Raw genomic sequence first — 22,986 nt, 5'->3', positions numbered from 1 at the left:
ATCTGTTAATACTTAGATGAATGACCCAAAACTAGACAGTAAAGACAAACACAGCACCATGAAAAGATTAAAAGTCGGAAGAGAAAATATCTGTTAATACTTATTGAGCCCTTTTCTGCAATGATCAACAATGCTGGATGCCAATGCTTCTTGATTGTAATTGACACTAAGTGTAAATGAGGATAAACAGCATATGATATCATCATATTACCACCTCACTTAAATATACTTTAGACCAGACATTCCAGCTCCACAAAATAACCCCTGTTTCACATCCCACCCTGCATGCCACCTAAAACTGGTAAAGATTCATTCACATCTTGCCCTATCGATTCCTTTGGTGATCACTATTCACTATTTAACTCCAGAGCCAACAACTTTGCTGCTACTTAATTGCTCAATCCAAACTTCCACCATCACTAGTCATTCCATCATTCTCCATCACTGGTCACTTTCCCACTCAGCACTTTAAGAACATAAGAACTAGAAGCAGCAATAGCCACCTGGCCTTTCGAGCTGTATCCACCTTTCATCTAGATCAAGGCACATCTTTCACATCTTGCACTAATCCCATATCCCTTGGTTCCCTTAATATCCAGAAATTGGTTTATCTCTATTTTGAATGAACTCTTACTGACCCCCACAGTTCTTTTGGATGGAGAATTCCAAAGATTCACATCAGCCTCAGAGTGAGGAAGATTCTCCTCATCTCAATATTAATTGGTTTGTTATTGTCACATGCGCCGAGATATAGTGAAAAACTTTGTTTTGCGTGCATCCATACAGCTCATTTCAAAACATAAGTCCATTGAGGTAGTACCAAGGGAAAAGCAATAACGGAATGCAGAATATAGTGTTACAGTTACAGAGAAAGTGCATTGTAGGTAGACAATAAGGTGCAAGGGACATGATGAGGTAGATTGTGAGATCAAGAGTTCAATCTGGCCAAATGTGAGGTGTTGCACTTTGGGAGATCAAATGTAAAGAGACAGTACACTGTTAATGGCAAGACCCTTAACAGTGTAGATGTACAGAGGGATCTTGGGGTCCAGGTCCATGGCTCCCTGAAAGTGGCTGCACGGGCTGATAGGTTGGTAAAGAAGGTGTACGGTATGCTTGCCTTTATTAATCGAGGCATTGAGTTCAAGAGTTGAGAAGTCACATTGTAGCCTTATAAAACTCCAGTTAGGCCACATCTGCAATATTGCATTCAGTTCTGGTTGCCCCATTATAAGAAGGATGTGGAGGCTTTGGAGAGGGTGCGGAAGAGGTTTACCAGGATGCTGCCTGGATTAGAGGGCATGTGCTAGAAGGAGAGGTTAGATAAACTTGTGTTGTTTTCTCTGGAGTGGTGAGGCTGAGGGGAAACCTGATAGAAGTTTATAAGATTATGATAGGCATAGATAGAGTTGACAGCCGGTATCCTTTTCCCAGGATTGAAAATGTTTAATACTAGAGGGCATGCATTTAAGGTGAGGGGGGGTAAGTTCAAAGCACTTGTGCGGGGTGAGTTTTTTTACACAGAGAGTGGTGGGTGCCTGGAATGCACTGCCGGGGTGGTAGTGGAGGCAAATACGATAGAGGAGTTTAAGAGGCTCTTCGATAGGCTCATGATGTGCAGAGAATGGAGAGATATGGACATTGTCTAGGTAGATGGGATTAGTTTAGTTAGGCATTTAAATATTAGGTTAATTAGTTCGGTGCAACATTGTGGGCTGAAGGTCCTGTTCCTGTGTTGTACTATTCTATGTTCTAAGTGTTCATCTTTATTGTACAAGAGGTCCATTCAAGAGTCGTATAACAGTGAGACAGAAGCTGTCCTTGAGCCTGGTGGTGCATGTTTTCAAACTTCTATATCTTCTGCCCAATGGAAGGGGGGAGAAGAGAGAATGATTGGGGTGGGAGAGGTCTTTGGTTATGTTGGCTGCTTTTCCAAGGCATGGCTTACCCCTTAGTCCTAAGAGTCTAGATTCCTCAGGCATGGAAAACATGTTCCCTGCATGCAACCTCCAGTAAAAAAAAACTGTAACTTTCAATGAGATCTGAATACAGGCCTACTGTATTCAACTTCTCCCCTTTTGGCAAGCTTGCCACTGCTGGAACCTGTCTGCTGTATCTTCGTGGCACTCCCTCTATGGCAGGTATATCCTGACCAAACTTATGTGCAATACTCCAAGTGTGGTCTAACCAAGGACCTGTAGAATTTCAATGAGACATCTTTACTCCTGTAATCAATCCTCTCACAATAATGGTTTAACATACAATTTGTCTTCCCGATTGTTTGCTGCACTGCTGCATTATCTTTCAGTGACGTGTACAATGACACCTAGATCCCTTTGAACATGAACAATTCCCAATTTGTCACTGTTTAAAAATAGTGTTTTTCTCCTTTGTGCACCAAAGAGAATCACCTTTACTATAAACCTAATTAAATAAAAATTCTTTATTTACTGCCCTGTTTGTCCTATTTATATTCAAGAGTTAATGGTGCAAATTTCATCTTCTAGTGATGTCCAAATCTTGTGTTCTTCAGCTTGGAAAGGAGGCAGGAAACTGGAACCACAGAAAATTATAAGAGCTAATTCTATTGAAAAGACAAGCACAAAAACATTACGTAAATCTCCCTCAAGTTAAATTGTAGCAGGATGAGGCAACTTAGGATCCAAATATGAAAACAGAAGTAAGTTTAGGTCTCGAGGGACTCTCAACAAGGGATCTGAGTAGTCCATGCGACCACTTAAGCCTATTCGGCCATCAAATTACATCATGGCTGATAATTTTGCTGTGTATTCCTGCTTCTGTTATATATCCCTTAATATTTTTACCTGATGAAGGTGTATTCATTCAACTAAATTTTAATTTAAATGCATCCACATCCTTTTGGGGAAAACAATATCCAGACTGCTACTGTCCTTTGTGTGAAGCACCACTGCCTGATAGCCTCACTTTAAATTTAAATCCCTTTGAATAAGGTCAAATACGTCAATACCTGCTTTGATTTTTGTTTTGGACATCAGCACAATCTTTCAATAATTTGTGTAAGTAAACAAATCAAAATCTTTTCTCATCTGAGCATCAATTTTCTCCCCATTAAATAAATATTTCTCTTTTTCTTATACTCAAATTGGATGGCATCTAACTTTCCTACACTAAACTGCAATCACTATTTAGCGCTCACTATCACTTGTCTGCCTGTGCTTCTTTGTGACTTTCAGCTCCTTTCAACGTAACTTTGTGGATCAAGAATTTCCTTATTCTTAAAACTAATTCACGTACTTATGGGATTTTAAGATATTGTATCGGAAATCCTAAGAAAATCATTGAATGGCCAACATGATTAATTGTTTGTTTATTTTCTGTAAGTGTAAGTAGAATGAATAACCTTCCTCTCTGAGTCTATTCTGCAATCCAATTTACAATCTAATGATGTTAGCAATTTATAAAATTGCTGATTTATAATGCCCTTGATACATTTTGAGATGGAACACAAAAATGCAATTCCAATTAAATGATCCCATTGCAGGTGACATCCAGGGCTTCACAAGCAGTTTGGGTGGTTCTATGGCTTGAACCTCATAGTTACATATCAATCATCCACCTACACTACATAATTGTAGTCTCCTCTCCACACTAAACATCTGGAGATTGTCTATTCTTCAAGATGTTTACAATTAAACAGCAGGATACTGCTTGCAGCAATGTGAAACTTGCATGACGCGCTTTCATTTCACAATATCTGATGTACCCTCTGTGATTCTACCCTGGACACAACTCCCACTCAAATGCACAGCATTTCAAATCATGGACACAACCAATTCAACTCACGTCAATCACAGCAGATTGAAACAATGGGAGTAGAAAACCTCTGACATATAAAAAAGGAACAACCCCTTTATTCATACCAGAAATTTTGTTTTCAAACAGATGTCAAAATGTTTGGCTGAATATGGAACACATTTAATAGAGCACTCTTTTCCCAATTCATTGTCCTTCCTTAAGATCTTTTAATGAATTAAACATGTTAAATTAAAATAGATTCCAAAGTCTGAGCAAAAACCAATCTGACATTTTAAAATATTTCTTAATTTTATTCTGTAACCCCCACCATAATGAGCTATAGCTGCACGTCTGCTTATTTCAAGATGTAGGCTCACACCCACATCTGTAGCAAATGTGGTTGCATTTTTCAAAGCATTCTCTATTGTATGCACGTTACAAGATGTGATGAAGCTGCTTCAGTTCATACTGCTTTGTGAATAGTTGACAGCATTTAAAGACTGAAGTTAGGGGACTAACACACTTGCGGGTAGGTTTGCTAATGCTGCTCCTGGGGGTTTAAACTGGATTTGCAGGGGAGGGGAATCAGAGTGTTCGAGCAGATAGTGAGGTGGAGAGGATAAAGGTCATGCGAGGACTGCATGTATAGACAGAAATGTGATAGAAATGTTCTCAGGTGCATCTATTTCAATGCAAGGAGTATTGTAGGTAAGGCAGATGAGCTTAGGGCGTGGATTGGCATGTGGGATTACGACATTATTGCTATTAGTGAGAACTTGGTTGCAGAGGGGCAGACTGGCAGCTTAATGTTCTGGGGTTCTGTTGTTTCAGACGTGATAGAGGGGGAGGGATGAAAGGGGAGGAGTAGGCATTACTAGCCAGGGAACATATCACAGCTGTGCATAGACAGGACGGCCCAGAGGGCTCGTCTACAGAGGCCATATGGGTGGAGCTGAGGAACAGGAAAGGTGTAGCCACACTATTAGGGTTGTATTATAGACCACCCAATAGCCAGAGAGAATTGGAGGAACAAATCTGTAGTGAGATAGCAGACCAATGTAAGAAAAAGAAAGTTGTAATAGTAGAGGATTTTAACTTTCCACATATTGACTGGGACTCCCACACTATGAAAGGGCTGGATGGCTTGGAGTTTGTCAAATGTGTTCAGGAAAGTTTTCTAAATCAATATATAGAGGTACCAACAAGAGAGAATGCAATATTTGATCTCCTATTAAGGAACCAGACAGGTCAGGTGACAGAAGTATGTGCACGTGAACATTTTGGGTCCAGTGACCATAATGTCATTAGTTTCAAGTTAATTATGGATAAGGATAGGTCTGGTCCTCGAGTTGAGGTTCTAAATTGGAGAAAGGCCAGTTTTGTGGAAATGAGGAAGGATCTAGGAAGACTGGATTGGGATAAGTTGTTTTCTGGCAAGGATGTGTTCAGTAAGTGGAAGGCCTTCAAAGGCGAAATTTTGAGAGTGCAGGGTTTGCATGTTCCTGCCAGGATTAAAGGCAAATTTAACAGGCAGAGGGAACCTTGGTTTTCAAAGGATATTGGCAATCTGGTTAAGAAAAAGAGAGAGGTGTATTACAGGTATAGGCAACTAGGAACAGACGAGGTACTTGAAGAGTATAGAAAATGTAAGAAAATTCTAAAGCAGGAAATCAGGAAGGCAAAAAGAAGACATGAAGTTGCTTTGGCAGATAATGTGAAGGTAAACCCGAAGGGTTTCTACAAGTATATTAAGAGTAAAAGTATAGTAAGGGACAAAATTGGTCCCCTAGAAAATCAAGGTGGTTGTCTATGTGTGGAGCCTCAGGAGATGGGGGCGATCTTAAACTGTTTTTTTTTGCATCAGTATTTACTCAGGAAACTGGCATAGTGTATATGGAAGGAAGGGAAACAAGCAGTATGTCCATGGAACATATAGTGATTAAAGAGAAGGAGGTGCTTGATGCCTTACAGTGAATAAAGGTAGATAAATCCCCGGGCCTGACAGGATATTTCCTCGGACCTTGAGAGAGACTAGTGTAGAAATTGCAGGGGCCATGGCAGATATATTTAAAATGTCCTTAGCCACGGTGCGGTGCCGGAGGACTGGAGGGTAGTTCATGTTGTTCTCTTGCTTAACAAAGGGTTCTAAAAGTAAACCAGGTAATTACATGCCAGTGAGCCTGACATCAGTAGTAGGTAAATTATTGGAAAGTGTTCTGAGAGATCGGATGTACAAGTATTTGGACAGCCAAGGCTGATTAAGGATAGTCCAGCATGGCTTTGTGCGTGTAGATCGTGTTTAACAAATCTTGTAGAATTTTTTGAGGAGGTAGATGAAGGAAAGGCTGTGGATGTTGTCTATGTGGACTTTAGTAAGGCCTTTAACAAGGTCCCACATGGGAGGGTTAGTTCAGAAGGTTCAGACACTAGGTATCCATGGAGAGGTTGTAACTGGATTCGAAATTGGCTGTGTGGGAGAAGACAGAGAGTGGTGGTGGATGATTGTTTCTCAGACTGGAGGCCTATGACTAGTGGTGTGCATCAGGGATCTGTGCTGGACCATTGTTGTTTGTTGTCTATATCAATGATCTAGATGATAATGTGGTAAATTGGATCAGCAAGTTTGCTGATGACACTAAGATTGGAGGCGTTGTGGACAGTGAAGAAGGCTTTCAAAGCTTGCAGAGGGATCTGGACCAACTGGAAAAAATGGGCCAGAAAACAGCAGATGGCACTTATGCAGACAAGTCTGAGGTGTTGCATTTTGGAAGGACAAATCAAGGTAGGACATACACAGTAAATGGTAGGGCACTGAGGAGTGCAGAGGAACAAAGGGATCTGGGAGTTCAGATACATAATTCCCTGAAAGTGGTGTCACAGATAGATAAGGTTGTAAGAAAGGCTTTTGGCATCCTGGCATTCATAAATCAAAGTACTGAGTATAGGAGTTGGGATGTTATGGTGAGATTGTATAGACATTGGTGAGGCCAAATTTGAGTATTGTGTGCAGTTCTGGTCACCTAACTATAGGAAGGATATCAGTAAGATTGAAAGAGTGCAGAGAGGATTTACTAGAATATTGCTGGCCCTTCAGGAGTTGAGTTACAGGGAGAGATTGAAACAGGTTAGGACTTTATTCCTTGGAGCATAGAAGAATAAGGGGAGATTTGATAGTTTACAAAATTATGAGGGGTATAGACAGAGTAAATGCGAGTAGGCTCTTTCCACCTAGATTAGGAGAGATAAGTACGAGAGGACATGGCTTTAAGGGTGAAAGGGGAAAGGTTTAGGGGGAACATTAGGGGGAACTTCTTCACTCAGAAAGTGGTGGAAGTGTGGAATGAGCTGCCATCTGACATGGTAAATGCGGGCTCACTCTTAAGTTTTAAGAATAATTGGATAGATACATGGATGGGAGAAGTCTGGAGGGTTATGGACCTGGGTGGTCAATGGGACTAGTGGAATAAAGTTTCGGCACAGACTAGAAGGGCCAAATGGCTTGTTTTCTGTGCTGTAGTGTTCTATGGTTCTAAGAGATATCTTAAATAGCAAGTTGCGATAGTGGGAATAAAATGTTTTTGTTCAATATTCCTGATGTGAAGTAAATAGGTCTTTGACTAGTCAACCCTTGGACATAAAAATTAATTGTTGCTTTAAAAAGTGTTAGATTTCTTTTGACAGGTTTAGATTTTCTGCCTTATACTGTTTGGCACATCTTCATTTGCTATAAGGATTTAAAATCTTTTTTCTGCCAGTTTTTCTTCTCTCTATGTCCTGTCATGATGACATTATCCAAGATCTCCTGTGAATTAGAACAGAAATCCTGGAAATACTGATTAACTCAGGTAGTACCTTTGGAGAGAGAAACAAGTTAATCTCTCTGGTTGATAACCCCTCATCAAAACAGCATTACATCTCTGTTCAGCTCTCAGCTTCTCATAAAATGCTGGAGGAGATCAGCGGGTCAGGCAACATCTATGGAGGGAAACATCAGTCAAAGTTTCAGGCTGAGATCCAGATGAAGGGTCTTGACCCGAAACGCTGACTGTCCATTTCCGTCCATGGATGCTGCCTGACCCACTAAGTTCCTCCAGCACCTTGTGTGTTGCTTCAGGTCCAGCATCTGCAGTCTCTTGTGTCTCCAAGTTTTCATATTCACTTGTACTCAGTGGGTAAATAGTAACACTCAGTTGATTAATTCCTTGCAAATGGCTATTTCTCTGCTGACACTTTAGGTAAGATATCAGAACAGTGCTAGTGAACACAGAGGAGCTTTTGAGTGATTGAAAGTGAATGGACAATCACGAAGAGATAGATTGGTACATTCTTTAATTTACTCTATTTGCCTCACTCTCAACCAAAGCAGAGCAGGCCTTGATGATCTGTTTGGAGATAAAAGCAGGTTGGCACCAAAGGCACAGACCAACCAACCAGCATTGACTTTGGACACAAGGCTCCACCCTAACCACCAACCAACTCTCCACAAAGAAGACTGACAGAGATTATGCAATTACATACCTGAATTTTAGTATTTTTCACACAAAATTGCTCTCAATGTCACTTGAAAAATTACATCTCGGCTGTTCTGTGAGGCCTCAGACTGTAACTACTCTGCCAAAAATCATCCTCAAGCATTTATTACCCTGGACTTCAAATTCACACTGAGAAATGTTGAGACAATGAGAATCTCAATCATCACTTTCATTTTAATTCTCGGTAATGCCATGCTTTTCTCCAGAGTCAGTCTTGTGAAACACCAGTAATTGTCTTTGTTAATCAAGTTTTAGTTTCCCTCTGATACATCTGCCAAATGACCATCATTCTTATATGATCCTAAATATTTCATATTTGCAGGCTGTTTGACTGTTGTTGGTTGTGATAACTGAGCCTGCTGGTGGGTCTCATTGAAACCACAAAAATGTAACTTGAGGCTTTGAGAACTTGGTTATTGATGTGATGTAAGAATTCTGCTAATATTTTCTCCTCATAATCCCAATAAGCAGGAACTAAATGTTGTTTTTCCTATAGTGCTGAGACTTAACTAGCATATGCTAAGAATTATACCAGTTTACATAGCAAAATGCATGAGTATTCACTGACATAAAACATTAAGTAACATGCTGGCAAATGAAAAAAGTCTCTGGGGTCATCATTTACATGAAAGCAAACCTGAATATCTCCTGGAGGTAAAAATGATGGTTATCCCAATAGATGTGGCAGATTTTGCTACCTGAAAATCTTACTGCTGGCCTTCCCCAATGTTATATGGTCGGCAAAATCTCAAGAAACCAAAAAACTGCAGATGATGGAAAAAGGAAATAAAACAAAAAAAATGCTGGAAATTTTCAGCAGGTCAGGCAGCATCTGTGGAAAGAAAAACAGACTTAATATTTCAGGCAAGGACCAATTTGATTTAAGTATTTCTGAAATGAGCTAGCACTGCAAGGAATATATCTAATAAACCTATCTTGTCCCAAATTCTGTGAAGTCTGCTAGATATTGTAAGGTCTGTGGGAATGTGGAGTGGGTTGCGACCCCTTATGAGAGAATGTTACTGTAATCTAAAAACCCCCTTTGAATCTGGGTCATGACTCCCTTATTCTGCTGGCCTTATTTAGTGCAGATGGTGGCTTCACCTCCAACGACACCATGTAACAGCATCAGTGCAAGACCAGGACCCAGATATGCTGAAATGTAGGCGCATTCTACACTTACTCTGAAGTTACTGTGAAATTCAATGGCAAATGTTTGATCCCACTAAGTTAGTGTTATTGTTCATATTGTATACAAGACAATGATATTGCAAGCTCCTTAACAATGTATCAGATTCTTGTTTTCTTCCTTGAAACAAAATTATGTTGTTAAAAGAAAAGACATGGAACATTGAGGATGTCCCTTGGGGCTTGTTCATTAGCATCCTAATTTTCCAAGTTCAAAGGATCTGAAGATTGGGACTGGAGTTCACTCTATAGTTAAGAGAGACAGGAGGAGATTTTCAAAATAAATTGGTGATATGAACACAGAAACTGAACAAATAATTCAAAATCACTGAAATAATAATTGATCAAAGTTGAGTTCAAAACCCATAGGGAATTTTAATTCAGTTTTTAAAATCCAGAAATAAAATTCTGCCATATATAGATGTGCAATCGACGTGGAAGTTCAATTGATTCACTGAAGCCTTTTAGGGAGAGATGTCATCTTTCATTGGTCTGGCCTGGTTGAGACTCCAACTCTGTATCATGCTGCAGTGAGCACACCTGAAATATTATATATTGCATAGATCTGGTTTCCCTACCTAAGGAAGGATATATTGTACTTACAACAGAGCTTCACAAAATTGAATTCAAGGTTGGTGAATTTGGCCAATCTAGAAAGATTAAGCAGACTGGGACTATATTCTCTTGAGTTTAGAAGAATAAGATGTAGTCTCATTGAAACACAGAAAATTCTTATTCGTTACAGGGTAGATGCTTTTATCCGTGGCTTGGGTGTTTCCATGGATCACTGTCTGAAAATAAGTAGTTGGCCTCTCAGGGCTGAGAAGAGAAGAAACGTCTTCACCCTGAGAGCGATGAACCTTTGGAACATTCTATCCAAGAGGACAGTGGAGACTCACTAGTTAAATAAATTCAAGACAGAAATCAATGAATTTTTGGATGCTAAGGAAATCAAAGGATAAGGGGTTAGTGCAGGAGAGTACTGAGGTAAGGGATCAACCATGAACTTACTGAATGGTGAAGCAAATGAGAGGAACTGAAAGGCACACTCCTGCTTCTATTTCTCATGTTCTTTTGTTTCACACCAAAGTGGTTGGTTCCTAATGAACCTCCAGGATAATCTAGTAAATCACTCAGAAATATCCAAAGTCATACTCAGGGCAACTAGGCATTAAATGCTGATTTCATCCATATTTTTAAGAATGAACAGTAGAAAATGTGATTTCCATTTCTGCAGATAGTGCTTGTGATAAGAGGATGCCGTGCAATGCCAGTTTTCCCTACCCTATGCAGCAAGTTGAAAATATAGTCCATCTTTTATTCTCTGTCTCCATTATCTCACACTTATCAGTTTTAAATTGAATTTGCCATTTGTCTGTCTAATTGAATAACCGCTGATCAACTGGATCATCTGTCTGTACTGCTCTCCCATTTTGGTATTGTCATCAGTTGAGAGCAGCATAAAATAAAGTGGAGCAAGCTATTATCTTCTCAGTTTTCTCCTTTGCATCACCCTGAAAGTGCACGTCAGATGCTTTTCATTAAAATAGACTGTGCTATTAGCATTTTACTAACAATCAACATGACAAGACATTCCCAGCTGAACAAATTGAAGCTTTAAAAAAAGTCTCATTATAAAGTTTCCTTATTCTAGTTCTTCCTTCCCTAACAATTCTAATGCTAAATTTATATTACAATTTAGGCTTATATGAAAGTATTGGTAAGAACACCACAACTATACTTATTTTTGTATCACTGGAAAGCCAATAATGCTGCATAGAATGCAAAAAGTACAGAGCAACTACCCTGTTTCAAAGTTTGAAATGTCAAAATGAAGAGAATGAAACTATTCCTCAACGTGAAGGATGAAATGTATTTGCTTAGAGTGCTCCAAGCTAATCTTGAGTTCTCACTCTTAGTTTACACATAGACTCCACCAGGTGCCCCAGAAGGATGTGACCTCATCCCCATTGTATTTTTACGTGAAACCAGTTTTAAAAGCAGACTTCATGGTCGCTTTGCCATCGATTGCACTACAGCTGTGAACCTATCATCAATTTGCAGCTGATTTACTCGTGTAAGTGAGGCAGGGTGAATTTAGAATAACACTTCTCACCTCCTAACGCCAAATATAAAGAAGACTGTGAATAAGAGGGCATCTATGAAACTAGTCAGCTGTTTTGTTTTTGTCTGTCACAAAGGAAGTAAAGAGCAGAACATTTGGGAGGGAGTTTCAATGAACGTGGTGAATAAGGCAAATAGGTCCCAGGAACCACATAAAAACTGCAAGGTTCCATTCAGTTACTTTGCAAACTGATTGCGATTCGCAATGTTATTGGGCATCTATGTTTACTTTTCTATTTGAACATGCCAGTATATAATTCAGACTCTAAACTTTAAATTATTTCAGGTGTTATATATAAAAAAAACCGATTGGATGTCAATTGCACTGGGAAGAATGATCAGAACTAAATTGGATTCGCTTCAAAATAGATAGATGGACTAATGCAAGTTTTATTGCAATCTGGTGAAATTGCTGTGGATAGCCATGAGACATTTGTAGGTTAGAGTTTGGCGTGCTTTTATAACTTGGCTCCAAAGAGCTCAGCAAAACGATGTTTTTATTTCAAAATCGTAGTCTCGAGCAAGATTTAAATGTTTAAAATCGGGGGTACAATCATTTCGACTACGAAATGCCTATGAAGAGAAACGTATTGTGGATCCATATCTTCAGTCATCCCTATTATTTCAAACAATTAAGGTTTATAAATACGGTGGTTGGGGGGTTGGCTAGTTGTGAAGAGAAAAAGGTTTCAATTCTTTCCAAAAATGAGCTGTCTGAAATTAACACATTTACAACCATTCCCTGTGTCACGCGCTTTCCACTTTGTTTGTTTCATGACTCCTTTGAAATGTTTCAATGGACGAACCGCCCAACGTTGACACTTTGGGACAGATCCCATAACGCCTGACTTCATATTTTCGATCTTAATTATACATCAAACACGCCTAAACGCCCATTTTCTGCCGTGCTGGTTGTTTTTGTGCAAATCTGAAATTTTATTGCCCAAACACAAATTTTTCATGCAAATCGCTAGAAGGGAACATAATAAATAAAACAAAATAAGAATATCAGAGCTCCTTTTTTGAATGGATAACTGAAGAATAATTGCTTGTGAAAAGTCACCCCAGTGGCATTTTGTTGTCTCTTCGATCATTGTCCTTTTTCACTATTATTGAAGACTTTTTTTTGAAGTTTAGAGGACAGCAGACCGAGCGGTTCTTTTCAATTTTTGTTATTCAAGAACTGTTGCCTAGTAACAAATACTTAACAAGTCACAAGTGTTTTTTTACGGTAAATATCCCAATATAACATTGAATTTTTTTAAAAAATACTTTGATACAAATTAATAACATCCATCCACCAGTTCAGCTCCAGCAGTGTTTATAACACAATTTAGTTCAAACAATGAGAAAGTTTAATTAAATTGCATTTGCAGGCAAATAGATGTAATCATTTGAAAAGCTTTTAAAAAGCAAATAACATACCTTGAATACATATACGGCTTTACCGGCTGAATGTTCACCTTAAACAAAGTGTTGGTGCAAATTCTTTTTGAAGCAGTAATTTAGAGTGGCGATTGAAAATACAACAGATTAGATTTGGTTTAAGATACAATGGCCTTAACAAAGTGTCCCAATCTGTAGATTTATGCCGGTGATGGATTTACAGCCGCAACTTGTAGAATGAAATGGCAACATTCATTTCTCGAAAATGCAATTTTTGTTGTGTCTTGGTGAGAATTCGTGAATAAAAATAATTGAAGCGTTTTATCAGTTGTATATGCACTCGATTTATGTTGAGAAAGGAGAAAACAATCGTAATTCTAGTTTATCCATTTCTGCTTCTTCAAAAATAAGTAGAGGTGATTATAGCAAAGACAAGTCCACGTTCATGACTTTCAATAGAGAAAAAAATATGCCAGAAGAGTTACTTAAATACTATGCATTTGATCACAAATAGGAGTTACACACACGGTATTTCAATAACATTTAAGTCATTGAAATGATTCAAAACTTTTCTTCAGACGTTTCCCAAGAAGGTTTGAATTGATTTCCTGTTGTGTGACAGCTTATTTAGAATTAATAAGAAAATCAATGGAAAATATCCCCAAAATAGACAGCAGCCCCTGCCAACGCAGTGCCCTATTGTTCTCTGTTGCTCTTTAGAAACCGGAATCACAAAAGAGCAATTTTGTTACATTCGCATTTTTTACACAGACTTAACCAACACAGACAAAGCTACTTTGTCACCCGAGTAGAATAAACGGATTCAAAAGATTTCCCTTAAATAGACTAATTTTATACTTGAATTATGAAAGTAATGTTCAGGTAACAGTCGGCGCTCTGTACCCAGCCGCTTAATACCTCTTAAATCCTTACACGTGTCTAGGCTAGTCGAGGCAATTTGACCTCATTATAGGCTCATAACCACTCTCATTCCCAGGATTACTCCATGAACAATGAAATTTTATTGGTCATAATTATAGAAAATAATATTGTAACGAGGGCCATGCGATGTGGGCGCGCGCCTTGCATCATTCCGCCTGGCTTAGACATTCTTTCATTTTATTTCACTGTAATCATCGGCTTTTTTTTTCTAGCTCCCTGCTTCTGTAATATCGTTCACTCGCTTTATTAGTACAATTACAAAGCTGCCTGGTGATGTGATTGAGGCTGCCTGACCTCCATTCAGCTAACTCACTGCGAAACTTTCCTGGATCGAGTTTTAAAACAGAGACCATCCTAAGTGACCACTGAATTTTACATGCTTCCTCTCAATGTGGAAGTCTCACTTGCGGAAATCTTGCGAATAGAGCAGAAAAAAATGTCTTTTGACATTTAAAATCCTTATTAAGTTTCATTGCGAAAGTACTTTGCGTTCAGATACTCGAAATGCAGAGTTTTATATTTAAGGAGACAATGGCTAGGCCATTCCAGTGTACGCCACTTATATTTTTATTATTTCTTGTGGGTTTTTCTTGATTTTGCAGGCAGTGAATGTAATTGATGCTGGGACAAACCAGCCCTGCTGTTGGCTTTACTTGCGGAAGTGCTGAACAATACTGTACTTTGGGGCGTTCAGACTGCTGAGAAAGCACATGGATTTTGTCTCAAGAAGGTGAGAGGTTTGAAAGAAACATTGACTCACAGGATTGACACGGGATAATAATAGCACGTAGCGGCTGTGTTAAATTATTGGCATTTATCATTTAATGTAATAACTCAGGTCATAATAGCATCATTGTCCAGTAGGGAAGTGGTTTTCTTGAACGGGTTCTAATCGATGTTCACTTTATTAGAATTCATTCTTCTCTTTCATTTGCACTTTACTCTTTACTCTGATTAGTTGTGAGACAACCGGAGATGGCCACGGACTCGAAACTCTATGGTTGCTCTTCTTCGGGGCACGGGTACAAAGACCGTGAAACCCATTCCAATGAAAAGAATATAAAGTTCATTTTAGGAACAGCGAAATGGAACTCGGTTGTTTGAAAGCACGAAATTAGTTCAATGGGTTGAAACTTTACCGATTTGTCCAAAAACGTCGCGAAGATTTTCATTTTCAGATTACTTGTCTGCTTTTTTTGCAAGTTGCAGAAATTCGTGATGGAGGTCTTTGCCTTTAAGCCGTGTAAAGCCCCAAGTTGACCTGCCAGGACCCTGGCGGAGACCAAAATCGCTAATTATTGTCACAAGATCTAGGATTAACGCATTGCTGAGATTGTTAGCTGCCTGCTAATATTCACTAATCCAGTGCCCAATAAACACTTATTAATTGAATAATAATCGCAAACAAATAGCTCAATTATCAGTCAGTTTGCTAATTCATGAAATAGTGAATTGTCGGCCATAAATGATTCTATTCACAGTAACCGTTCTTCTAGCTCGAAATATCGGATCAATTTGTAATTTTTAGCTTTAATTGTAGCAAAATGATTGAAGATAAATGTTAATTTGACGGGTAGGTTCCATTGATAACGTTCCCATTGAATATATGCTGTCAACCTAAAAGAGAGATTTTGCTGTTTAGTGATAGTTATGCTAAATATGTGCTTACTTACGAAATGGTATTGGTTATTTCAACTGATACTGCCGCCAGACAGAGAGACTAAAGGATAACTGTTAAATTCTACGAATAATTTTCGGAGTTGATTAATAACTATAACCTAGATATTCTCGCTACTGGGTGGCATTTGGCATCTTGTTAATGAGATGTTTCAGTGTAGATTCCAATGTCACTTGTAAACAGAAGTCCAGCTCGCACTTGGTTATTCAAATAGTATGCTTACTTAAAATAACATTTTTTCTCAGAAATCAATAAATTTCTGAGCATTTCATATTCTATTTGTCCAATGGTAATGTATACTGCGTAAACTGGACGTTTCATTCGCCACGGGCATGCTCACATTAAGAGGCCCTTGCTACTTACCATTCTTAGATCCAAATAATAAAATAATGTACATTTATGAACTGTGTCACGCCTGGGATCAATTTTCTGCATCACGTTCTTAGAAAGCATGATTCTTCCCTTGGTTATGATGGGGCATATCTCATGTGGTAATCCAATCATTAATTAATACACCATTCCTTTGTTCGGGTGCACTTAAAATAAATGCCCTTGATTTTTTTAAAAGCTGATCCAACCACTGAATAGAACAAACAACTAAGGTCAACTGCAATTCCATCGATTATAAATAACTCAGACGTGTAATAAAACAACATTAGCGTAAAGCTTTGCGTAAAACTCGAGGTCCCACTCATCGGATACACGACCCTTCACCCATTGTCACGAGATTTAAAATCACTTCAAACTAACCCACTGGGGAATGGAATGGTTTATTTCTAAATCAGGTCACACTTTACTGATTGTTAAGGATGTGCTTTGTCTTTCAAGGTATCAATAGCCCAGAAACGTTATACATTTCAAGTACTGAAGTACATGCTACACCATTGAGGAACTACATTCACAGCCAGATAAGATTTATCTTTATTAAAATAAGAATTGTTCTGTTTTAAGTCCAGATTTGTCTTTCGACAGTCATGACATTTCATGAACGCATGCCATGTATGAAAATTAATTATATGTTTGTATTGATATATTAAGTTTGCTGAATGACATAACATTTTAGAGTTGCTATCAAAGTCCAGAAAATTAAAGTAAATGTACAATGGAATGACTTCTATGTTGCACTGTAGACGTCTGCACATGCAACAAAACACTCACAAAAGTCCAGAAAGTGTCACTAGATTAAACCATTCCCTTGCTCGGTGAGTCAATTGAAAGTGATTTTAAATCTCATGACAATGACTCTGTTAACGGCAGCTGGTTAACTTGCGGTGTATCCGTCTTAAGTCAGCTGTGGAGCTTTCCTTTTCCGCACTGAGGAAAATTACAAAACATTCACTTAAAAAGTTTTTTGTTTCTTGTTTTGTCAGACTTTGATAGTGTGTCTCAAGGGGTTTGCCTGACAAATGGGGAAATGTTGATCTCCGTACTCGCTTTATAATCACGTGTTAATAGTTCACTGGCAGCATTTAAAAAAAAGCTTTGGAATAGGGCGCACACGTGGGTGACGTTCAGACCAACCATCGCCTGAGGACCCTTTTGTTTAGGCCTCCAAACATAAGCACCTTCTGACTCTCTCCGTGCGCAGTGTTTACTGAACCCAGAATCCAGCAAAGCCAGAAAGAACCAAGAAGAATACACAATGTCTCGATCGTTTTATGTTGATTCCTTGATCATCAAAGACTCTTCAGTGAGACCTTCTCCTGTCTTGAACGACCACGGCCAAGACTTTCTAATTCCTATTAGCGTTCATTCACCAACAATGATGTCCGTTTCTGGTCCCGTCTGTCCGTCCAGAAAGACCGGTACTTTCTGTGTCTGTCCCCTGTGTGTCACGTCCCATATTCACTCATCCCGGAGTGGGATCCCACTACTGAAAAGCCAGGTTCCCAATGGAGATCCTCAATACTGTCAACGAATTAACCAGCAGTCAAACCCCGGCCTCGGGCATCCACCTGTTTGCACACCTACTTACAGCGTAACAGACCTAGAAGATATCACTGTCCTTTCCGTGGGTAAGTTTAATGTATCAGACGCTTTGAAGACAGTTTGCAAGTTAGCCAGATATGTGATTGGGAGAAAAGTGATGGCTTATGGCCAAAAGTTCATTGCCACGTTACTTTCAAATGGAAAGCTTAGAGTTGTATATGAACACCTAATACTTCAAAGCGGTGATGTGTTGTTTTGAAGGGGCTTTTTCTGCTTTCACCATGAAGATTACCTAGCACGTTTAGAGTAATTGTTAGAGGTGAGTGTTTACTGAATCGATCCCATGCTCTGAATTTATGTGATTAAGATATATTCCTCAACTATACGAGCAATGTGAACATTTAACTATAATTTTAATTAAAAAAGATGGAATTAATATAAAACACATTTACTTATAGGCGCAGCTGATATTTAATAATGAGAAGTTTAAAACTCTCTATAATTTGTACTCATTTTCGGGAGAGAGAGAAAGATTATCCAGCTATCTACTTTGGCGGGATTTTTTATAGATGTCTAACTGATGGCGGGATAGCACGATTTGTTTGATGTTTCTTCCCCGTTTTTTAATGTTGTAGTATGTATACGTGCTCACAGGTCCTGAAAATAACAGTCACCTACAAAACGGTAAACGGATGAGAACAGCCTTTACGAGCACACAGCTCTTGGAACTCGAGAGGGAGTTCGCCTCTAACATGTACCTGTCGAGGCTTCGCAGGATTGAATTGCAACCTACCTGAACCTATCTGAGAAGCAGGTGAAGATCTGGTTCCAGAATCGGCGCGTCAAGCACAAAAAAGAAGGCAAGGGGGACCCCGCGGAACGCGCACAATATTTGTAAATGTAGCAGCCAAGGTCACTGTTTGCGCTCCGAGGACGAGGAATCCCTCTCTCCAATATCATCTGGCAAAGAAGACAAAGATATGTCACCCGCATAGTCACCAGGGACAGAAATGCAACGTTTTAAACGTTTACAGCCATTTGCAGTTCTACATTTCTTCGACGTACTTATCTTCTCATTCGTTAGCATTTAAAAGAAATTCCCTTGGTGTCGAGTTGTATTTGCCTGCTCGCCCTGCTAGCATGAATAGATCCATTGTAGAATTGTACTAGGATGGAACACGCAACAGTCCCATGTCCACTGTTTTCATAAGTGCAAGTACTTTAGTTAAAGTGCTGCCGTTTGAGGCTAACATGATTTTGTCTGAATCGTTCAGGGTTTCTTTTCTCCAACTGGTGAAATAATACTCATGCACTGCCTTTTAAAAAAAATCCCAAGTATTTTATGTAAATAATGTATTTTCAAACTCCGTTGATCTTTGTAAAAAGAAAAAGTAGACACCTATGTAAATGCGCCAGACTTAAAAACATATGTAGGTTGAATGAGGAAAATAACTGTAAATAGTTAGCTATTTGTAGGTATATTACTGTAAAATGGCAAGGTTAAAGTTCATTCGTTGTGAATAGTTTTATATGACATTTATATTTATATTTATTTAAAATAAAATGTTGGGATCTTTGAAAGAAAGACGTTTATTTTAGCTAATGATGTGACCTGATAGACATAAAAAATGTAAAGTAAAAAGAAAACAGAAAGTGTTGAATCATTTTTCATGAACTATCTTCTTTCCCCTCCATTTCAATAATCACGGAAGCAGCGGTTTTCTGAAATACAGCTTAATACACGCAGCAGCGGGCCCCGGAGAATCTCCCACTTAACAAAGCTGTGCTGTAAACAAAAAAACAAATCCTAACAGATCGAGTAAATGATTGTTAAATAAATCGTGCACAGTGATACACATTACTGCTCTTTCGCAGACAAAACAACTGTGTGTGTGTGGTGTGTGTGTGTGTGTGTGTGTGGTGTGTGTGTGTGTGTGTGTGTGTTTGTCTGGTGGCTGGGGAAAGAGGGGTGGAGTTGGGAGAGAGGACTGGGTTCATCTGATGCTTCGATGGAAAAAAACGTGGTTCTAAAGGTTGAGATACCATTTTATAAAATCAGTATGATTACCAGGAATGATTGTTTATTTGCCATTCTTTGAATGCGAGTGTGGATGATAAAATATATGAATTGCCATTCTTTATTTCATCACCCTTCACTGGATAGACTATAGAAGAAAATGACCGAGTGCAAATCTGGTTATGTACTACAAGTGGCCATCTAGTACATGCTGCAGGCAACCTCAAGTACAGCGAAGAGAGTGTTATTATTTTCATTCATGGACACTCAAAACAAACCTATTTGTACCCCTGACCTACGCTTCCCTTCTCATCCAAGAAAAAAGTCTAATTTATCACTGGCCGTATAAGTAATTAGTGGAAAGTCTCCAGTTAGGTTGGATGTCAAGAGGCCTACTGACTTAGATCATCTTTTATAATTTTACACCGGTGACAAGAAACATTTCCAAACATTTTAGTCCTTGTGCATGTTTTTATTAGGTGGCACGCTCACCGCGAACTTGTCACGGGTAGTTGGAAGGGAGAAATGGAGAATGTTTCCACTGAAAATGAGCCAAGATATTGTGCGAGGCTGCTATATCTTATCTTAATGATTCAAGAAATGTTTATTTTCATACTTGGGATAACAATATCCGATGGCGGTTAGAGACAATTCCCGATAAATATATTTTGTTGTTCCTGTTATAAGTGACTTTTCAATTGGGATGGATGTTATGGACTTAGGAGGACATCAGTGGTTTCTAGAAACATTTCAGGAAAGAGTGGTACATGTTAAACCTTCATCACAGTGAAACAAGATATTTACAATATCTCAGAATTATGCAGGATTTTTATTTGTGTCAATTTCAATATTATCACTCACGCATTTTAAATTAAATCCCACTACGATAAGGTGCACGGTGTTCGTGCAACAGATAGCTTGTAAAGGAGACCATGGCATTTGTGTACATAAAATCTGCAAGTCCAAGATACCCAACTTTAAACAGCTGCTATAAAAATGCACTTGGAGTCATAGGGCCAGGTTCGGTCGTGTCAGACTCCTGTTCAATTTCTATCGCAACTTTCAGCTGAGAATAGGCTATCAGTTCTTGAATTCTCTGCCAGCGCCCCAAACAACAGGCAGTCCTGCGGGGCACTCCGCAGAATTGTCAGGGCAATAAGAGAAGATAAATGGAACATTATTCATTGGGTAGTAGAGAGAAAATAGCCACAGATTAATGAACTATTGACAATTTCCATCTGTTGAAAGGCCGAAGTTTGGCAATGCCCGGGACTGAGCATGGAGAGCCCGCTGGGCTAGCTGTGGCGAAGGGCGCATTGTGTATCTTTTCTATGGAAGCGACAATGATGGATAGGAAAGCATTGAGGAACCCGGAGGAGTGATTCAGCAACTCGTAAAACCAGTGTCACTGTTAGACATGGCCCCGAGGTGCTTTTATGATGCCTTATTAACCCTATCTATACAATATCGGTCAAAGATATATGACTTTGACGTCCTTTTAATTGACTTTAACCAATGCAGTTGGGTGTACAATTAGCATGTGTCTTTTCTGTGAAATGGGTGACGTCCATTGGCAAATAGTTAAAGTATTCATTTTGACTAATCCTATTAATATTCATATAAAAAGGAAACAGTTTAGAAATAATCAACACCCAAAACTGGATCGTCAAAGTGAATGTTGATTTGCATATTTTATTTCTAGTTCGTTTCTTAATGTCAAAATATCAGCACAGATTTGACATTAAAATGTTGTTTTGGAACTTGTATTAACAAAAGGCGAAGGTATTGGAAGCTTTGATTGTTGGCATTTAATATGATTGGTTAACAACTTGGGTATTTTTTTTAAAAAGTGCAATTTCTGGATATTAAACTCACCAAGTTCACTGCTTTGATCTTCGGCGTTATTAAGTTTTTATTTTGTACATGGTTCAAAACTGAACCGAGTCTACATTGCGCAGTCGTCACACGTTTAGTCTAAAGAACATGAGTAACGTTGACAACTTTATCCAAACGGCGCCGTTTATTTTCAGTTTCAATGCACTAAAAGGTTTATATATTTCTCTTGCGCTTGCAACCGCTGTAAAAGCAGAAAAAAAGACTACGTTCGCCAAAGGAACGCTTTGACAGGTATTCTGCTGCCAAAGACTTGCATTGCATTGAGTGGGACCCCCGACGGTTGCAAACCCAGAGCCTTTGAACACGGAGCTGAAGGGCTCCAATGTCGGCTTAGTGAACGATTTAGTCACTGTTTCATTAAGCAGTATTTGAACCTTACAACATGTGGTAATTTCTAGGGGCAAGTTAACCGCCGTGTAAAAGAGGGATTATGTGGTAGGGACACAAGAAAATTAGCGAACGGTTAATTTAACTCGTTTTCTGGCAGAATTTTCGATACATTCCTAATTGCCTCGGGAGGCAGGTGAAGTTGAAGCCCAAGCACATTCAATCTTGCATTTAGGGTGGGAAATAATGGGTCCCATTTAACTCGCTGTTGACAATTTATCTTTGCAGAAAGACACAGAATAACAATTAGTTTAATTTTTCATTAATTAAATTAGATCCTGTCTCGCAGGTGGAGAGATCAAAGCCATCCTACCAACATGTAAGTATTACTAATAAAAAAAACAGACCCTATTTGCTGGGTTGTGGGCCTCGGTTTTAAGATTTCAGACCAGCTGCTGGGACTATACCGCTCTTTGTAGGCAGCAAATGTAAATCCCAGAGAATGAGAAAAACTGTCAAAAACAAGGCACAGAGGAGAAATTCAGCGCTGATTAGCGTCAATCAACCAGCGCTCAGCAGCCAAGGCGGCAAATTAATAGCAATATTTCTACCTTTTGTCCCCTTCAGTGGCTTGCAATATTGATTGTGTTAAGTTTTCCAAAGTTTGTATGATACACCTGACAAATGCGTTCGCTTTAGTGGCTGCACTTTCTATTGTTATTGCCAGAGTTTTCTCTTTTTTAGACGCTTCGTCAGGAAGAAACAAAATTGATACTAATCCCGCAAAGGAGGCTATTGACTCCGTTGAATTTAACTTCTCCAAGCAAATAAGGGGTGGAAATGACAATAAAGAAATTACTTAAGAGCAGTTTGAGCGAACGGCGTCGCTCATAATCTGGCCAGCACACCGTTTAGTTCCCAGCACAAAGCGCAAAACGCGCCGCCTCTATCTATCTCGCCGCCTGCTTTTAAGGTTTTTTTTGTTAAACAATATTCAGATTTTAAAGTTTCTCAAACTTGCTGTGTAGGATTGAAAAGGCAGCTTGTAATAAATCAGATCCTTTAGTTAAGAAGCCTTCGGAACACACAATAGAACCAGAACTTAGTACCTGTGTCTGGTAGACGAGGTGATATATGCAAATGACAATATTCGCAAGGAAAAATACTTGAATCCTCCAAATGCCTCTTTT

The 22,986-nt window shown here is 39.0% G+C and overlaps 1 protein-coding gene across 1 annotated transcript; it reads left to right on the top strand.

The window, feature by feature from the left end:
* Positions 1–17,269: 17,269 nt before the first annotated feature.
* On the top strand, positions 17,270–18,551 carry gsx2 (GS homeobox 2). The gene is given in 4 exon segments (XM_052045656.1): positions 17,270–17,642; positions 18,211–18,336; positions 18,339–18,421; positions 18,423–18,551. Coding segments are annotated over 4 exon segments (711 nt in total).
* Positions 18,552–22,986: the final 4,435 nt, after the last annotated feature.

This window comes from Pristis pectinata, chromosome 2 (assembly GCF_009764475.1).
Source record: "Pristis pectinata isolate sPriPec2 chromosome 2, sPriPec2.1.pri, whole genome shotgun sequence".
NCBI lineage: Eukaryota > Metazoa > Chordata > Chondrichthyes > Rhinopristiformes > Pristidae > Pristis > Pristis pectinata.
This window is presented reverse-complemented; position numbering and strand designations above follow the sequence as displayed.